Source organism: Phlebotomus papatasi, chromosome 1 (genome assembly GCF_024763615.1).
Source record: "Phlebotomus papatasi isolate M1 chromosome 1, Ppap_2.1, whole genome shotgun sequence".
Taxonomy (NCBI): domain Eukaryota; kingdom Metazoa; phylum Arthropoda; class Insecta; order Diptera; family Psychodidae; genus Phlebotomus; species Phlebotomus papatasi.
The window spans coordinates 92,677,607-92,697,721 of NC_077222.1; the positions used below are offsets into that span (position 1 = coordinate 92,677,607).

Here is a 20,115-nt window from a genome sequence, read left to right on the forward strand (position 1 = left end):
TTCATTTGAGAGATACAAAACATTTTTATTATTTACAGAAAAAGAAAAAAAAAACTGGGAATTTTGTACTGCAATATGATGATTTTTTGGTTTTAAAAAAATCGGGAAAAAAGTTAAAGAAATGGAACAATTTAATTACTTGATATTTCTGGATAGAAAAGCAAAAAAAATCAACAGTTGGGTAAACTTTCTTACGGACAGACAATTTTTTTGCAGTGGAGTCTTATCTGATTGACGGGTAAATGACATCATGATTTATAAAGTTAATCATAACAGAGCTGAAGTCTGCTTACTCACAAAATCTATACAATCTCGTTGAATCATCGGGGTTTTAGAAGATTTTTATACAATATGGACAGTTGAGTAAATAAAAGAAAATTGAAAATTATTTACATTGTGCGTGAGCTTAAGCAATATAAATTTTTCTAATGGGATATTTATTCCATTTTCAGCAAAATGATGCGGAATTGTATGTGTTTGGATTTGAATAAATTAGTGCAGAACAATCTTTTTAGAGATTTCAGCACAATTTTGCTCCCGAGAGTCTCAAGTTGTTTTGTCTAATTTATTATCTCTTGCTTTTAGAATATGGGAGAAATTTAGAGCAGATAATTTGTTAGAAAGTGAGATTACTTGTTAAATTTATTTTCCACTTGAGATTTCAGTAATATAATTTATTTTGGGTTGGAGATTTTGTTGATTTGGGAATTTTTTTAATGTCATTTCGGATTTTTCGTTTTCTGAAACCAAAGTTACAGAATTTTGACAGCTGTCAAAATTGAATAATTTGTAGTGGAAACTTACAAAGTAAAGTTTTTATTAATGCTGAAATTATCGGTCTAGCTTTCTTATTTGTTTTATAAATTAATTACCTATGTGAGGTTATGACAAACATAACCATTGAATATATTTCAAACGCACCTTACAAAATTTTGAGGTTAGAGTATATAAGTAATCATTTTCAGAAATTTATCCATTTAGATAAAAGGAAAATCGTGAATTTTAATTCTTTGTAACAGTGAAAGCAAGGCAAATTTATTTATTTTAGAAGTTTTTATGACTAAAAATATTTTCAAAATTTTATTGCTAATTTTAGCTTAGCCATAATATTATGGAAATGCGTGTTTGTTTTGTTTTTACACCTCAAACACGTGAAGCAAAAAAGCAAATTGGTTGCATCGTTTGCTAATGCTTAAATTACCTGCTAATATAATAAAACAAATTAATGCAATTTATGATCGCGTGGAAATTAAAAATTAGTTCAATAGGAAAAGTTGGTAACGATTGAGTTACAATCCTATTTATTATTCCTGCGTGGGAGTAAATGGTGTTGAGTGTAAATGACAAAAACAGGATACATTTTTTAACCATGTAATATATTGATTGCCCATGTAATATTTCTTCTACAGAAAGTACTCAATAAACTTTTACTGTCCCAGAAATATAAAAATTGTTCAATATTCATTGTTTCTTTTATTCACTGAAAAACATAATGACTTTGACATTCTCGAACATGTTCTCTAAAAAGTATTAAATTATTGTAGAGCAGAGGTGTGCAAGAAACCGTTGAAACCGAATTAACGTCAAAATAAGTTTGTTATACAGTGCCCGCTTTATAATCCGGATAATTGGGAGACAAAATGACAGATGTCCGCTTCGTAATCCGGATGGATTTTTTGAATTTGTTTAACGTCTCGAAAATATAATACAAGTTTCTTTTTTGTAGAAATAGAATAAAAGTTTTAATTAAGCTTAAAAAGACATAATTAGAGAATTCTATGCTATTATACTTCATTTTTTTTTTAAAAACATCACAGGATAATTTATTTTAATTGCTGAACACACATGAATACATAACCTCAAAATTATTTTAAATGTAACCGTCGATAACTCGCCCGGATTACGCCGATCCGGTTTAGAGAACGGGCACTGTCGTAGCGTTTTGACCATTGACGTACATGTTTCATTTGACGTTAATTCGGTTTCAACGGTTTCTTGCACACATCTGTTGTAGAGTATGATTAAATAAGAGATACTTCAAAAGGAATTATTGTACAACAAGTAATGTTTCATGGGAATTTATATTTTGTAACATCAGAGGGTTAGCATTTATTTGACAGCTGTCACCTGTCATCTGCTTTGACTTTGACAGCAAAAATTACCGTGCAAAAATTACCAATCGTAGTGGTTGTAAATTTTTTTACTGTGTATGGTTGTAAATTTTGTGTATTGGAAATGTTGTGTATTGGCAAAGTTGTGTATTTTCAATTTTATAAAATGGCTTCCTGTCTATAATTTTGATTGTAGAGCAATTTTGTTCGGTTTATTTGTAATATCTGTGATATGTCTCGGTATTAAACTAAGAAAAAAAAAGAAAAAAAGAATAAAAAAAGGAAAAAAAATAAGAGAGAGTCTGTGAGACTTGAACCCATAATCTTTGCGTTGATGGTCTCGTGTTTTCTGCCTGCGCTACCGACTTGCTTACTTCTCTTCAGCAAATGGCCAAGAGTTGCATCGTCAATTTTTCTAATTTACATGATGCTTCCTCTGTTTTCTGTTATTATTACATAATTATTCCTAATTTTTCACGACTGAGGCACATTTTAAGAATCCAATGAATGATTCCAGAAGTCAATTAGGCAGTTAAAAATGCAAAATCTATCTGAAATCTTAGAAAAATTGCAATAGTAAACAATGGAATTTTGACAGTTCGTCAGTTGGATCAGCAATTGTAACTTCTTCATCACCTCATCAGCAGTTGGTGTATAGTGTGTGTATTTTTATGTTGTTAGAAGAAGTGCTGATGGGGCGATGAGAAAGTTACGACAATTGCTGATCCAACTGACGAGTTCTCACACAAATTTTCCAATACACAAATTTCCTTACACAATACATAATTTTACTAGCATTATGTTAGTATCGTACCACCAGTATGATAGTAATTTTACAATTTACAACCATATTGCTTGTGAATTTACACAACTTTTCAAATACACAACTTTATTTCTCACACAATTTTTTACTGTGTAGGTTAAATTATCCTTAACTTAAAAACAGCAATTATATCCTTTGATTGAAATAATACTCAATGCATGATCAATTTTTATTTATAAATTTACTCAGGATTAAGGAAAGATTTTTTCGTATTTCTTTTTGTTAATTTTGGAACGTTTTATCAATTCTCATTATAAATAAATATCAATTTATAGAAGCTCTTAATACAATTGTAGGGTCTACCTACAAGGTTTTTCCAAGTGATTTTTAATATTTAAATATAATAAAAATATAATATAAACTAGGGAAGGCTTTCAGACTTCGCACACACTCTGGCATAACACACTTCATATTTTTTTCCATATTTCTTTAATGAATCTGACCTATCTATGGTAATATATTTTAATAGCTTGTCTTAAATCACACATTTCCTAAAAAAAATATGAAGAGTTTGAAGGCGTAGTGTGTGCGAAGCCTGAAACACTGCCTTTATTATTGGGAATCATGAATAACTTGGAAATTGAAGATGTTAAAATTAAACCAACTTGTCAGAAATATATCCAAATGAAGGATGTTTGTGTACAAAATACATCCAAAATCACATCCTAAAATAACTTCTCTTTTGGCCAAATATAAGACCTCTTTTGCTAGATTCCCCCAAAAATTCTAACTCATTCCTTGTGCCACGAAATGCGACATATTCGATGAGATTCCCAGACATCACGCAATTATACGTGTGTTTTGGTGTTTAAATGGAAAAAATGTGTAGCAAAAATATGAAATGTTTGTATCATGGATGAGAAAGAGACATAAGAAAGAAAAAAAAAGCAATTACTCTTATCCAAGCTTTCACTTCATTTGAGGAAATATGCTTGAAAGATTTTCTCTCTGCTGTTTCTTATTTTTTTTCTGCCCGAAAAAATATCGTCACAATGCCTCTCAATTGGGTAAATACTGATTTTTTTTGGGTTGGGGTAGGAGAAAAAGAAATTTTTCTTGCAATTCACGTTCATGACGTCACATCCGGCTGCGAAAAATCGATTTAAGTTTCCAAGTGCAAGCGTACGAGCGAGGAAGGGCGGGGGGGGGCGGCAAAGGGATGGCATAGGATTTCTGGGTCACAGGAATATTTCCTGCAGCAACGAAAATTCGATATAATAAATAAGTTTTGAGTGGCAGGACATTTTTTTCTGATTTGAAAATCCTTTTTTTGCAGCTCGCAAGTGTTGGAATCAATACAAATTCCATCTCATTCAGCACTTTGACGATGGAATCGGACAAATTCATCTGTGTTCGTGAAAAAGTTAGCGATACGAATCAGGTGGTTATTATTGATATGAATGATACCTCCAATCCCATTCGGAGGCCCATCAGCGCAGATTCGGCTATCATGAATCCAGCCAGCAAGGTTATTGCGCTCAAAGGTGAGTTGGACTCTTTCCAATTTTCAAGATTTCTTCGTCTTACTGGAATTTTTATTTGAAATTTTGAATTTTTGCTAAGAGTATGTGACGTTCTAGAACAAGCCCCACCTATAATTTTAAGCCACGCCCACTTTAAAAGTGATAACTAACTAATTTTGATGTTTTTACATTTTCAATTTTCTGTAAGAGAATTACATGACTTTTTAAAAAATAAACCACGCCCACAAATCTAACTGTGGGTTGTCTCAGAAATTAACTGTCCCAAAAACAATAAGTCACGCCCTTTAAACAATTTTTATTAAAATAAAAGTACAATTTGTAATGTGATTTCAAAAAAAAAAGAGCTAAGAAAGCTTCTATAGTGACTTTTACATACATTGAAAGTCCTCAATTAAAGTAGGTAAATTTTTTTCTTCTTTATACTTCGAAATTGGATCGAATTGTGGGATAGGGCAAACACAAAATGTATACTGCCTTACCTTAAGAAAATGCAGTATCGCAAGGAGAAATGAATGATTCACTGAGAGAAATCCGAAAAAGTTAAAATAACATTCCGGAAATGTTAATTTTACTCTGCAGTATTGATCCGAAATCGGTGTAAATATTATGGTTTTTAGGTGTATTAGGGGTTAAAGTTACCCTTATTCATGTTATTTTTACCTTTAAAAAGGTGTAAAATTCACATTAAAAAATGTTGATATATTTTTACACCTAAAAGTGTTAAAGTTATGAGGAAAAAAAGTTTTATCGCACCCCCGTTTTTTCTCAGTGTTTGAATAAAACATTTTCTCTATCCGTATTTTAGGCCACGCCCACTGAGGGACTTTTGCCCTATTGAAATAGATTTTTTTAAGTTTGTCTACAATGAAACAGAAATTCCGAAGAGTAAGATATTCTTTGATGCAAAATACTTCAATAAAAGTGTGTTTTGAACCAGAAAAAGCAAACCGGAAAAGCGCCCCAGGCTTTGCGAAGTGCCCGAACTCATAGGACTAGATGCTATGCCTCAAAAGTATTTAAGTATCATTTATTGTTCACTGGTTGTAAACTGATTCAAACCGATTCATAAATCACTCAAAAGATCCTCCAAAATAGTTTTAAGAGCAATAGAATTGATTTTCGGACGAAAATTACTTATCGGTTCATAACCGGTTCATTACGGATTTAGAACCGTTTTATAAATTACTCAAAACATTTCCCAAAATACACCTCAGGAGCAATACTATTGAATTTCGAATAAAAATTAGTTATCGGTTGTGAACCGGTTCATTACAGATTGGAACCGATTCAGTTTTATCGGAAATTCCAAGACCTTTCTAATAAGCCCGAACATGATACCATTTGGTTGAGAAAAATGCTCGCTGGAGCCTTTAAAACTTTTTTCTTTGAAAAATCAGTGTTAGGAATTATTTAACGGTGTATTTGTATAAGGACGAAATGTCGGCCTGGATGATCTTTAAAACGTACACTGGAAATCCGAAAAAGTTAAAATAACATTCCGGAAATGTTAATTTTACCCTGCAGTATTGATCCGAAATCGGTGTAAATATTACGCTTTTTAGGTGTATTAGAGGTTAAAGTTACCCTTTTACATGTTAATTTTACCCTTAAGAAGGTGTAAAATTAACATTAAAAAATGTTGATATATTTTTACACCTAAAAAGTGTTAAAGCTATGAGGACAAAAAGTTAATCGCAGCCCCGTTTTTTTCTCAGTGTATCCAAAATTGAGAAAAAAATCGCACCACGTGTTTACGAGCAATCCCAAAAAAAAACATGGTTTTGGAGGGGAAGGGAATGGGTGGACGGGAAATGTGGGGCATGTTAATGGTCCCAGGATTGACTTTTGGGGGGTCCCCGAAAGGCTCAAGTCGCTATCTCTTACCGTTTGGCCTCTAGAGCAGACCACAGCCAAACGGACAGACGGAGAAACAGCGTGCCGCCATTTCTCAGAAGGCGTCTGAAACGTGAAGATTTGTTGAGAAAAGTGGTTTCCGGGCTGGAGGAGGGTGGATGGTGTAAATTTGGGGGGGGGGGGGAAATCGAGGGATTATAATATAATGCCCTATCCGTGGAGTTCGAGCAGTAAAATAGGTTTATTAAAGTTGGGAGGCAGATCTTTCCAATTAGCAGATAGTTTTCTTTTAGGCCACGCCTCCTTTGAAGTAACGCCCGCATATTTTAAAGATCCACAATCAAAATAATTTATTTTATTTATTCTATATTCCGTAAAATTGGTAGGACTTTCAGGGAATATTCTCAACAATAACCAATATAAAATTTAAAAAAAAATTGTATGAATTATTTAAAGTGTCATCATTTAACGATAGTAACGGAAGATGATTTACTTATAGGGTAAATGTCCTAATTCAAAACCATTTCCAGACGCTTTAACTTTGACAAAAGATTCAACACATTAAGTTCATATTTTTTCAGAAGAGAATTACATAAATTTACTCCTTGACTCTTCTAGAATGTTGCAGTTTATTGAAAATTCTTTAGAAATAATTTGAAAACTTCTTAAATACAAGAAAACTACGTGAGTATGAAATACTTCTATTGGAAACAAATTAGTCTAAATGGAGACAAGGAAATGTTTCTAATTGGAGACAAACAGTGTATAAGGGAAACTGCGACGAAAGGCTTCCAAACCAAAACCTTGTTCAGTTGCTCTTGAGTGCAGGATTTGTTCTTATTCATGGTCTGTTCTCCTTTCCCATCTAAAAAAAAATAAGAAAATCTCTCCAAAATAATCATATTTCCGTGGTTTCCTATTGAAGCATTTGCAGACACTTCAGAAAAACCCTTTTTGTTCACGAAATAGGTAATTATTTCACTTGAAAACTTCACGTACCGTTAACAATAAAGATTAGCATTAATTTAATTAAAATTAGCCAGAAATATGACATAAATGTTAAACAAAACGAATAAACAACAGTCACCTTTTTGTGTTTTTTATTGGAAAACATGGTCGATCAATGAAAAATTCGATGGTGAAAAGGTACACTTTTAATTTTTCCGAGAAATTAACAAATTATAATTTGTGAATATGAATGGATTTTCGCTTTATTTGGAGCAAAATTAACTAAATAATGAAACTGTAGTATAGAAAATATATGAATATAGTAATTTAGTGCTGAATTTATCATGAAAACAGTGACGTTTCCATTTGGAGTAGCGAAAAGTTTCCATTTGGAGCAGGTTTTGAATTAGCTTAATTTGCCGTACTTCAGAAATATTGAAACTATAATCACAAGGTAGACGTGGGGTAGAAAATGCATATTGGGGGCGTGGCCTATTTTTTAGAGGGTTAGATGTTCTAGATTTCATTTAAACTTAAAATATTGATTGTTTTTTTTTATCAATGAAAACTTCAAAATTTGAAATGTTTTTATTTATAACTCATAAAAGGGCGTGACTTATTAATTCTACGGATATATTTTACTCAGGAATTCATATACTAACAGCAGACAATCAAAATTTAGGCTAGTTTGTCCTTAGAAAAGATAGTTACTAAAGGTAAAAAAAAACTTTCAATAGCACAAAAAACTCTGCAAATCTTCAACATTGAGATGAAGTCGAAGATGAAGGCTCACACAATGACAGAAGATGTGGTATTTTGGAAGTGGATCTCCCTCAATACCCTGGCTCTGGTCACACAGAATTCCGTCTATCACTGGTCCATGGAGGGCGAATCGACGCCAGTGAAGACCTTCGATAGACATTCCTCACTCAATAGTTGTCAGATTATCAACTATCGAACGGATCCCAAGCAGCAGTGGCTTCTACTTGTTGGTAAGTATGTCAATTTTATTTATTTATTTTATTTTTTGTGAGGTGAACACAATAATAAAAATGTGCATACATTGCACAGAAGAAAAAAAGAACGGGGATGACTCAACAAAGACACTGAAAATTGCATTAAATGGGATTTAATATTGAAATTGAAATATTGCGAAAGATGTAGAATTTCTCAAGCTTCCACGATGCACATTATTCAATCAACATCTATTTGTAAATGTTGTGTATCTATCTCTTTGCGTTTGAGAGAAAAGAAGTAGCTGGTTGTACTTGTTACTTATTGTCCGTTGTTGCTACATTTCACTCTCAAATGGACAATGTAGTTTTCTTTTTCTTAAGAGAAAGATTACATTTCTTATTGTACATTACATAATCATCTTGTGATTTATGATTGATATTAAATTTTGACATGGATTTAATGGTTGGAGAAATGAGCTTTTTTTTTGCTTGAAAAGACATTCAGGAAGAAATTTGCTGAATAAACAAAATAACAGTGACAAATGAATAATTTTTTATACAATTCTGATATTACTTTTTAGTTGGAAAATGCATTTTATACAATTTGATATAAGTTTTTTTCAGTATAATTAAAAAATATTATTTCCTATTTTACTCAATTTTTTTTTAAACCAAATTAGGCGAGGGCGTTTTCAGGCGTTGTACGCAGTCTAGCTTCGAACACTTCATATTTTTCCATATTTTTTTAATGCCTCCGACCTATAGCAAAAATTCATCGAAATTCTGCAAAATAATCTTTTTGGACAGAGTATAAAAAGTACCGGACGGATATTGTTTCAGCCTACCATCTAATTCTGGAGAGATGCGGCAGAGAAGTGACATCAATACATACAGTAAACTCACAACGATAGTCAATCCCATTTCTAGCTCCCTGAAATGTTTTGACAATTTTTCCAGCGAAGTTCATATTCCCACTACTTCCTCGTTAAAATGGATACGCAGCTTTGGCTCGTGCAAAATGAAAACCCAGTTCATGCTCTAAGCTCCTCAAATTAGCCCAAATTCATTAATACTCGGCCGGTATACTACTGTATTCCAGGCTGAGGCCACTGCAATCCTAATTGAGGTTCAGATCCTGACTGAGTCTGATATTTCTGGCAGGACAGTAAACATAGTCTCTGATAGCAGAGCTGCTTTACTTTCCATATCAGGAAACAACTCTCGCTCTTTGCCAGTGCTTGAGTGTCGGAAAATGTTAGAAACGGTCTCACTTAACTGTGAGATCGGTCTACATTGGGTACCTGGGCACTGTGGTATTGCGGGTAATGAAGAGGCTGACCGCCTCGCAGTGGCAGGAGCGAAGACCGAATTCGTCGGTCCCGAGCCTGCCGTGGGAGTGTCCCCTCAAATTAAGAAAACCATCATTAAGGAGAACTTACTCGCGCAACACTAAGCGGTCTAGGCGGCTACAGGCAACTGTCGCGTGTCCAGACTGTTCATGGCACTTGTCGATAGGAAAAGTACAGAGTACCTGGTGAGCCGTCACCGGACACTGTCTAAAGCCCAAAATAGACACAGGCATCGACTTAGGGATCAGCCCGAAAAATGAGGATCGGTGTCGATACACTCAGGGATCACCCCAAAATTTGGAGGATCAGGCTAATCTTCTAAATTCGTGAGATCTAGTGAAATTACGGGGATTAGACGACATCAGCGCCAGTGCTGAAAATAAAAAGCTTCATTTTGGGTGTTTTTGGGTGCTTTTCGAAATGTCAATTGGGTGAAAAAACATGGAGAATAATTGTACGCAATGTCGCAAAATCTTAAAATGCATTTAGATTGGAGTAATGGGAAGGTCAGAGCGCTCCTTTCTGTACGAAAAATACATTGATATTGCATCTGTCAGTAATTAAAGTGTGTAGATTTAATTGAAATTTACGCTGCAAACTCTAATCCTTAATTCAAAATTCTCAGTGTATGATAGTTTGGACTGATCCTTTACCGCCAAATTTTTCGTGCTGAGTATTCTCCAGGATCAGCCTGTGTCTATTTTCGGCATAAGCAAACACCTTAACAGTGGGTCTTGGGTGTAGAGGTTGTAACAACGCCGAGGAAACGGTCCTACATTCTATATGTGACTGTCCCAGCCTTTACAACACCAGACGAGCGCTACTTGGCAAAGTGGTGCTAGACTGGAATGACCTACTGAAATTGAAGCCGACTTGTCTAATGGAATTTATGCGAAGGACTGGCTGAGGCTGGGGCCGGAAGAGGAGCTGATGGTGTATGGATAGACGCCACTTGCTGCCCCCAAAATGAATCCATCTATCTGTCTATTAAAATAATATGGGAAAAATATGAAATGTTAGAAGTCAGAGGGCGTGGTGTACGAGGTGAATTCCGACCTCGTCGGATTAGGCCCAAATTTTCCCAAAAAAAATTTTCGTGGACGTCCCGTCTTGTCCTGCCCCGTCCTTTCCTAACCCGTTTCGTCCCGTCTCGTCCAGTCCTGTGCCGTCCCTTCCGTTTTGTGCCGCCTCGTCCTGTCTCGTCTTGTCTCGTCTTGTCTCATCCTGACCCGTTTTGTCTCGTCCTGTCCCATCCCTTCCTGTCCCGTCTCGACCTATCCTGTCCCGTCCCGTCATATCCTGTCCCATCACAACCTGTCCCGTCCCGTCTCGCCTCGTCCTATCCCGTCTCGTCCTATCCCGTCTCGTCCTGTTCCGTCTCATCCTGTCCCGTTTCATCCTGTCCCGTCTCGTCCTGTCCCGTCTCGTCTTGTCCCGTCTCGTCCTGTCCCGTCTCGTCCTGTCCCGTCTCGTCCTGTCCCGTCTCGTCCTGTCCCGTCTCGTCCTGTCCCGTCTCGTCTTGTCCCGTCTCGTCCTGTCCCGTCTCGCCCTGTCCCGTCTCGTCCTGTCCCGTCCAGTCCTGTCCTGTTATTTCCCATCTTGTCCCGTCTCGTCCCGTCCCGTCTCATCCCATCCCGTCACGTCCTGTACCATTCCGTCTTGTCTTGTCCCGTCCAGTCCTGTGCTGTCTACCCTCGTCTTGTCCCGTCTCGTCTCGTCCTTACCCGTCTTGTCCCGTTCAGTCCCGTTCCGTCCCGTTCCGTCCTGTCCCGTTCCGTCTTGTTTCGTCTTTCCCGTCTTTCGTCCTGTCCCGTCGTCTTCCCGTTTTGTTCCGTCTCGTCCTGTTCCATCTTGTCCCATTCTGATCCGTCTCGTCTCGTCCTGTTCCGTCACGAACTGTCCCGTTCCGTGCTGCCCTGTCCCGTTTCGTCCCATCATGTCCCGCTCCATCCCGTTCGTCGTATAACCACTTCTGAAGAGAGAACAGAGAGAGATATCGACAACCGGTTTTCGGAGAAGGTTAAATATCGGGTGGACGACATCAGATCCATCACCTGAATGCTCCCCGTTCCGTCATTTTAGAACAAACCATCAAAATTTTGTTTTCTCGATAACTCAGCCCCTACGGCATGGATTGGTTTCACAGATCCAGTCACCTCTCTCTCCCTTTTTGTCTCTCTCTCTCTCTCGATCTCTCCCTCTCTCTCAAAAGCAGTTTCGAAATTTGTTTAATGTCATTATGATCCCATGTTTTTATAACACGACAAGACCGCTTTTTACAGGAATACATTGCATTGTTTTGCCACAAATTCCTGTTTCATTCAAATTAAGTTTTTACCTGTTCCTATCCGATTTGGAAAGATTCTATCTCGTTAAGAATTCCAAGACCTTTCAAACAAATCTAATTTTATCCAAATCGATTTAGAAATACACTTTTCAGAGAGAATTTAAACTTTGAATTTGAAAAATCCGTAAAAATAATAAAATTCTTATGGTTAACAAGGAGTATTGAATAGTCGTACTTAAAGTGTTTCTATATAATTCTTCGGAAAGTAAAACGTTTTATTGTTCAGCAAAAATCAGATACACAAATAAAAATAAATATTTGCATCGTGTACAGAAATACCAATCAGTAGTGTCTTGACAATCCCAATAGAATAAGAGAACAAAAATCATTCCCAATTACAGATAATCAAATTACAAAAATAAATTGGTGGGTTAAAGAGGTGCAAAAAACTCCCATGTGAGAGCGATGTTGTTGATGATGATGGTCTATTTATAAAAAAAAAAGATAAATTGAATGATGTCTATTTACATTGAATTGCATCACATGTTTCTCTCTTTTTCTCCTCCCTCTGTGCGCCCAAATAGGAATTACTGCACTAGAGAATCGTGTTGTGGGTGCTATGCAGTTGTATTCGGTGGAAAGAAAATGCTCTCAGGCAATTGAGGGTCATGCTGCATCCTTTGCCACCTTCAAAATGGAAAAGAATCCCGAACCATCGGTTCTATTTTGTTTTGCCGTACGAACAATTCAGGGTGGAAAGTTGTATATTATTGAAGTGGGAACACCACCAACGGGCAATCAGGCATTTACAAAGAAATCTGTTGATGTCTTCTTTCCGCCAGAAGCCCAAAATGACTTTCCAGTGGCGATGCAGGTGTCAGAAAAGTATGATGTCATCTATTTGATCACAAAATATGGCTATATTCATTTGTATGACATTGAAACGGCCACTTGTATCTACATGAATCGCATTTCGGCTGAAACGATTTTTGTGACTGCGCCGCATGAAGCGAGTGGCGGAATTATTGGGGTTAATCGTAAGGGACAGGTATTGAGTGTGACTGTCGAAGAGGACAACCTTATTCCGTATATTACGAATACGCTGCAAAATCCGGATTTAGCACTCAGAATTGCTGTACGGAACAATCTGTCCGGGGCTGAGGAGTTGTTTGTGCACAAGTTTAACAATCTCTTCCAGAATGGGCACTATGCTGAGGCAGCAAAGGTGGCTGCCTTGGCACCTAAGGGTATTCTGCGTACTCCACAGACAATTCAGAGTTTTCAGCAAGTGCAGACTCCGGCTGGTGCAACGTCGCCTCCACTTTTGCAATATTTCGGAATTTTGTTGGATCAGGGCAAGTTGAACAAGTACGAATCGCTTGAATTGTGTCGTCCGGTTTTGCTGCAGGGTCGGAAGCAGCTGTGTGAGAAGTGGCTGAAGGAGGAGAAACTGGAATGTAGTGAGGAATTGGGTGATTTGATCAAACCCACCGATTTGACCCTTGCTCTGTCCATCTATTTGCGCGCAAATGTCCCCAACAAGGTTATTCAGTGCTTTGCCGAAACGGGTCAGTTCCAAAAGATCGTCCTCTATGCCAAGAAGGTCAACTATACTCCAGACTATGTCTATTTGTTGCGTTCGGTGATGCGAACCAATCCGGAACAAGGAGCTGGATTTGCTGGTATGCTGGTTGCAGATGAGGAACCTCTCGCGGATATTAATCAAATCGTTGACATCTTCATGGAACAGAACATGGTTCAACAGTGTACGGCTTTCCTTCTTGATGCTCTCAAGCATAATCGTCCGAATGAAGGTCCCTTGCAGACGCGTCTGCTTGAGATGAACCTCATGTCAGCACCTCAGGTTGCTGATGCTATTTTGGGTAACGCTATGTTTACTCACTACGATCGAGCTCACATTGCTCAGCTGTGCGAGAAAGCCGGACTCCTCCAGCGTGCCCTTGAGCACTATACTGACCTCTACGACATCAAGCGTGCAGTTGTGCATACTCATCTCCTCAATGCTGACTGGCTCCTCAGCTTCTTCGGTACTCTGTCCGTTGAGGATTCCCTGGAGTGTCTTAAAGCCATGCTAACGGCAAATATTCGTCAAAATCTTCAGATTTGCGTACAAATTGCAACAAAGTATCACGAACAACTAACAACAAAAGCATTGATTGACCTCTTCGAGAGCTTCAAGAGCTACGAAGGACTATTCTACTTCCTGGGTTCCATTGTCAACTTCAGTCAAGATTCCGAAGTTCACTTCAAGTACATCCAAGCTGCATGCAAAACCACCCAGATCAAGGAAGTTGAAAGGATTTGCCGTGAATCTAATTGCTACAATCCCGAACGCGTTAAGAATTTCCTGAAGGAAGCTAAGCTAACGGATCAACTTCCACTCATCATCGTTTGCGATCGTTTTGACTTTGTTCACGATCTCGTTCTGTATCTCTATCGTAACAATCTGCAGAAGTACATTGAGATCTATGTTCAGAAGGTTAATCCATCGAGATTGCCTGTTGTCGTTGGTGGGTTGTTGGATGTTGATTGCTCGGAAGACATCATCAAGAACCTGATTCTAGTGGTCAAGGGGCAATTTTCAACTGACGAACTAGTTGAAGAGGTGGAGAAGCGCAATAGACTTAAGCTTCTGCTACCATGGTTGGAATCCCGTGTCCATGAAGGATGTACCGAACCAGCAACTCACAATGCATTGGCTAAGATCTACATTGACTCCAATAATAATCCAGAACGATTTCTTCGTGAGAATCAATTCTATGATAGTCGTGTTGTTGGACGCTACTGCGAGAAGCGTGATCCTCATTTGGCTTGTGTGGCCTATGAACGTGGTCAGTGCGATAGGGAATTGATTGCTGTATGCAACGAGAATTCTCTGTTTAAGTCAGAAGCACGCTATCTCGTACGTAGACGCGATCCTGAACTCTGGGCTGAGGTTCTATCTGAAGCCAATCCTTACAAGCGTCAGTTGATCGATCAGGTGGTACAGACGGCACTGAGTGAGACTCAAGATCCTGATGATATCTCCGTAACGGTTAAGGCTTTCATGACGGCCGATTTGCCGAATGAACTTATTGAACTACTAGAGAAGATCGTATTGGACTCTTCCGTCTTCTCGGATCATCGTAATTTGCAGAACTTGCTGATTTTGACGGCGATCAAAGCTGATCGAACCCGAGTGATGGACTACATCAATCGCTTGGATAACTACGATGCTCCGGATATTGCTAATATTGCTATTAGCAATCAACTGTACGAAGAAGCATTTGCGATTTTCAAGAAGTTCGATGTCAATACATCAGCTATTCAGGTGCTGATTGAGCAAGTTGAGAATCTAGAAAGGGCCAATGAGTTTGCAGAGCGTTGCAATGAGCCAGCTGTTTGGTCTCAGCTTGCCGGGGCTCAGTTGCAGAAGGGATTGGTTAAGGAAGCCATTGATTCCTACATCAAAGCTGATGATCCAAGTGCGTATATGGATGTGGTAGAGACCGCTAGCAAGAATGAGTCCTGGGATGATTTGGTGCGATATCTACAGATGGCACGTAAGAAGGCTCGTGAGAGCTACATCGAGAGCGAATTGATCTATGCCTATGCAAGAACTGGACGCTTAGCTGACCTTGAAGAATTCATCTCGGGTCCAAATCATGCTGATATTCAGAAAATTGGAGATAGATGCTTCAACGACGGCATGTACGATGCTGCCAAATTGCTGTACAACAATGTCAGCAACTTTGCCAGATTGGCAATCACTCTGGTGCACCTCAAGGAGTTCCAGGGAGCTGTAGATAGTGCTAGAAAGGCCAATTCTACACGCACCTGGAAGGAGGTGTGCTTTGCATGTGTAGATGCTCAGGAGTTCCGTCTGGCGCAAATGTGTGGTCTTCACATTGTTGTCCATGCCGATGAACTTGAGGACCTGATCAATTACTATCAGGATCGTGGGCACTTTGAGGAACTCATTGCCCTCCTTGAAGCTGCTTTGGGACTCGAACGTGCCCATATGGGAATGTTTACAGAATTGGCTATTCTCTATTCCAAATACAAGCCAAGCAAGATGCGTGAACATCTGGAGTTGTTCTGGTCCCGTGTCAATATCCCGAAGGTACTTCGGGCTGCCGAACAGGCTCACTTGTGGTCCGAATTGGTGTTCCTATATGACAAGTATGAGGAATACGATAATGCCGTTCTCGCTATGATGTCCCATCCAACTGAAGCCTGGCGAGAGGGTCACTTTAAGGATATCATTACGAAAGTGGCCAATATTGAGCTGTACTACAAAGCTATTCAGTTCTATCTGGACTACAAGCCTCTTCTGCTCAATGATATGCTACTGGTGTTAGCTCCAAGAATGGATCACACACGGGCTGTTGGTTTCTTCACAAAGACCAACCATCTGCAGTTGGTGAAGCCCTATTTGCGATCTGTGCAGAATTTGAACAACAAAGCTATCAATGAGGCACTCAATGGGCTGCTGATCGAAGAGGAGGACTACCAGGGCTTGAGGACATCAATAGATGCTTTTGACAACTTTGACAACATTGCCCTGGCGCAGAAGCTGGAGAAGCACGAACTGACAGAGTTCAGACGCATTGCTGCCTATCTGTACAAAGGTAAGCTATATTTTGAAATTTTGATTTTTTCTTGCAGAAATTCTCATGATGCTCAAATAATTAAGACTAAATCAAACAAGAGGTTATGTTACAAAGTTTCTAAGGGTTATGACATAACCTACAAAAAATGCGAAATATTTGACAAAGATCAAAAGTTTTATCTGTAACTCTCGGGCTTCGTAAAATACTGATATAATCAATAGAAATTGTGGCATTCTTCAATTTGATCGAAATGACATTCCGGAAAAATAGGGTTATTCTAAACCTAACCTAAAAAAATAAAGTTCTCCAATTTGACCGAAATGTCATTCCAGAATAAAAAAGGTTATTCTAAACCTAACCTAAAAAATAAAGTATTTACTCTTTCAAAGAAAACATTGGGAACGTAGTGTCTTTCACATTTCAAAATGAATAAATTTAATAACCTAAAAGTTCTAACCTAAAAATTCGAAAATGTCAAGTTTTTTGAGTTTTATATATTTTTCATGCTACTTATTATTGAAAAGGAAAGAATGAGCAGTGTAAAGTTAAAACTGGTTAACAAAAAATTAAATTTGACCAGCAAATAATTCGAAATGATCAGTAAAAAGATTCAATATGGTTAGTAAAAAGTTAAAAATGAGCAGTAAAAATTTCGAATCGATCAGTAGAAATATTCGAGTTGATCAGCAAAAAATTAAAAAGTGATCAGCAAAAAATAGAAATTCTCAGTAAAAATAAAATGTAGTCAGTAAAACATTAAAAACGAGCAGTAAAAAAATAAATAATTAGCAGCAAAAAATAAAAAAAAATAGAAGTGAAAACAAAAAGTGGTCAGTAAAAAATTAAAACTGATCAGTAGAAATATTCGAATTGATCAGTGAAAAATTAAAAATGAGCAGTAAAAAATAAAATTTTGTCAGTAAATATTAAATAAAAGTGGTCAGCAAAAAATTAAAAATGAGCAGTAAAAAAATAAAAATTGTTTAGAAAAATATTAAAAGGAACAGTAAAAAAAATGGTCAGTAAAAAATAAAAAGTGATCAACAAAAAATATAAAGTACTCAGTAAAAACTTTTTTTTACTTCCAATTTTTGATTTTTGCTGGCTAATTGTGGTTTTTTGCTTACTCTTTTTATTTTTTACTGCTCATTTTTAATTTTTTACTCACTGTCACTACATTTCATATTTTTACTGACTACTTTTTATTTTTTGCTGACCATTTTTTATTTTTTAGTGACCTTTTCTTATTTTTTACTGATCATATTTTGTTTTTACTGACTACATTTAATTTTTTTATTACCCGATTTTAATAACATACTTTTTACTGCAGTTTTTATAATTTTTTAATGCAATTTTTTAACTTTTTACTTATCTTTTTTTAAATTTCTTACTGACCATTTCGTCGTTTTTCCTGACCAATTTTCATTCTTTTTTGAATAAGTACCATCCTATAATCAAGATTTGTTAGGTTAGTAGCTCGTAAAAAATAAAGTCAAATCTAATGGTGAATAAGTGGATCGCCGGGTGAACTGTCGGCAAAATTGTGTCGATTTGAAGCTAAAAATCGACAGACTGGCACAATTGGGTCAGAAATCGACATATCGGCACAATTGGGGCAGAAATCGACAGGTTTTAGCGCAAAATCGGCAGATTTAAGAAGTATATCGTTCGTTTAGACTCGTGCAACATCATAAATTTCCTACAGACAATTCCAGTGGCAAATTTGAATGTACTGTACTGGAAACTACTAGACTTACCCAGCAGACCGACACAAGATAGACAGAATTCGTGCGAAATCGGCAAATCGACACAATTTTTACAAAAGATCGGCAGATCGGCACTCGAGTGAACCTGAACTGTGAACAGCACAGTTATCTACCTCTTGGTCAAATCGTTTTATTTGTCTCTCAAACACCGAAATATTTCTTTAAGGTTAAACTATGAAAATGGTTTTCTTACATTCAAAGTTTTAGTGTCGCTTTTAAGGTTATGTTCAGTATAGAAAACTAACAAAAATTATATTCTATAAGGCTTTAATACTCGAAAAATAAAACCAAAGAAATTATATAATTTCTTTCTTAATTTACCAAATTAGTGGACAATGCACATTGCACATTTTTAGGTTAAACTTATTATAGCCTTACATTTCAAAATGGCTTTTCCATTTTTATTGTAATTATTACCAAAAAACACATTTTGAGCGTTAGTAGTTTATTATTTGGTAAAAAAGGGTTATTGGGGTTATTGGTGTAAATCAGGTAAATTTATTCAAGTCAATCTAACCTAGAAAACCTAGTTTAAAGTCAGGTTTTACCTAGAATCCTCAAATTTTTCATTTTAAAGCAAGTTTCTCACCGTGAAATCATTCCTAAGTAAAACTTTTTTGAGGTTATGTCTGAAACATAACCCTACTTTCAAACATATAACCTCTTTTCTAGGAAATTCCACTACGTGATTATGTAGGAATGGGAATTAAATTTTTAATATGTTCAAGCTTTGTTAAATTAACACTTTCATATTGATTTCAAAAAGAGATTAATCTGGAAATCATCGCGGAAATTTTACTTGATATTCCATCAAGTGTTGCAAATTGAGCATCATTATTTGCATGAGGAGAAGGGTAAAAAAACTAATTATCAAGCAAAATACCTTTGCAATTTGTCTCAGTTCCCATTCTTCCTCAGATAATTGGCCATTCTTCCAAATGCTTCAATTTTTTGTTTGCTTTTTGTAGGCAACAACCGCTGGAAGCAGAGCGTGGAACTCTGCAAGAAGGATCGTCTCTTCAAGGACGCCATGGAGTATGCGGCTGAATCGCATCAACAGGAAATTGCTGAGGAACTTCTTGGGTGGTTCCTGGACAGAGGAGCTTTTGATTGCTTTGCTGCCTGTTTATTCCAGGTGAAACATTTTATTTTATTTTTCCTTCAATTTTTGGATTTTTTCAATGATGTTTATTTTTTCAGTGCTACGATCTTCTTCGACCTGATGTAATCCTCGAATTGGCTTGGAGACACAACATCATGGACTTTGCAATGCCGTATTTGATTCAGGTTAGTACACCTTTCAGAAATTTCAATCACTTATTTTAATTCTCTTTCTAAATAATTCGAATTGATAGCAATTTATTGCATGTTGATTGATAGTCAAGTATAAATGAGTCATTCTCTCTGTGAAACTTTCGAGTTGAGAGCTTTGTTTTTTTCTTTGGAGCTTGACACAAAAGTTCAAAGTCACTTTGGAAAAATTGTAATTTTCTTGAGAACTATCAGAGCCTAGAGCTGGCATCGAAAGTTGAAAGCAGCGCATCTTGAATATTTAATGAGGGAGGCAGAAGGGAAATTGCTTATTACGAAAATGATTATCGATTACTCTCTTTTTGCAAGCATTTACTTCATATCCAATTGAGGGCCTCTATGCTTTCAAGAAGTTCAACAGAGTTTACTCAAGTTGCTAAAGATTAATCTCTCCATGTAATTAATTTGATCTGAATGAGCAAATACAGAATGGGATCATTGAGTGTTTAATATGATTAACATAAAGTGGAAATTGAAGGAAATTTTAAGGGTAGCAGTTGAATGGGTTGAAATTTAAATAATCTCAATAAACTTGCTGTGAATGCAAAAGTTTTCCATTACATGAAGTGTATATCTTCATGTAGTTGAATTCATTGAAGCTGGTATTATCACT

At 36.8% G+C, this 20,115-nt stretch overlaps 1 protein-coding gene across 1 annotated transcript in view; it reads left to right on the top strand.

Moving 5' to 3' along the window:
* Positions 1 to 20,115, top strand: part of LOC129809761 (clathrin heavy chain) — a 30,225-nt gene that overhangs the window by 5,455 nt on the left and 4,655 nt on the right. Inside the window, exons 2-6 of the mRNA XM_055859821.1 lie at positions 4,211 to 4,418; positions 7,958 to 8,212; positions 12,397 to 16,443; positions 19,160 to 19,326; positions 19,392 to 19,478. Coding sequence (XP_055715796.1) covers positions 4,211 to 4,418; positions 7,958 to 8,212; positions 12,397 to 16,443; positions 19,160 to 19,326; positions 19,392 to 19,478 — 4,764 coding nt within the window. The remainder of the gene's footprint in view (positions 1 to 4,210; positions 4,419 to 7,957; positions 8,213 to 12,396; positions 16,444 to 19,159; positions 19,327 to 19,391; positions 19,479 to 20,115) is intronic.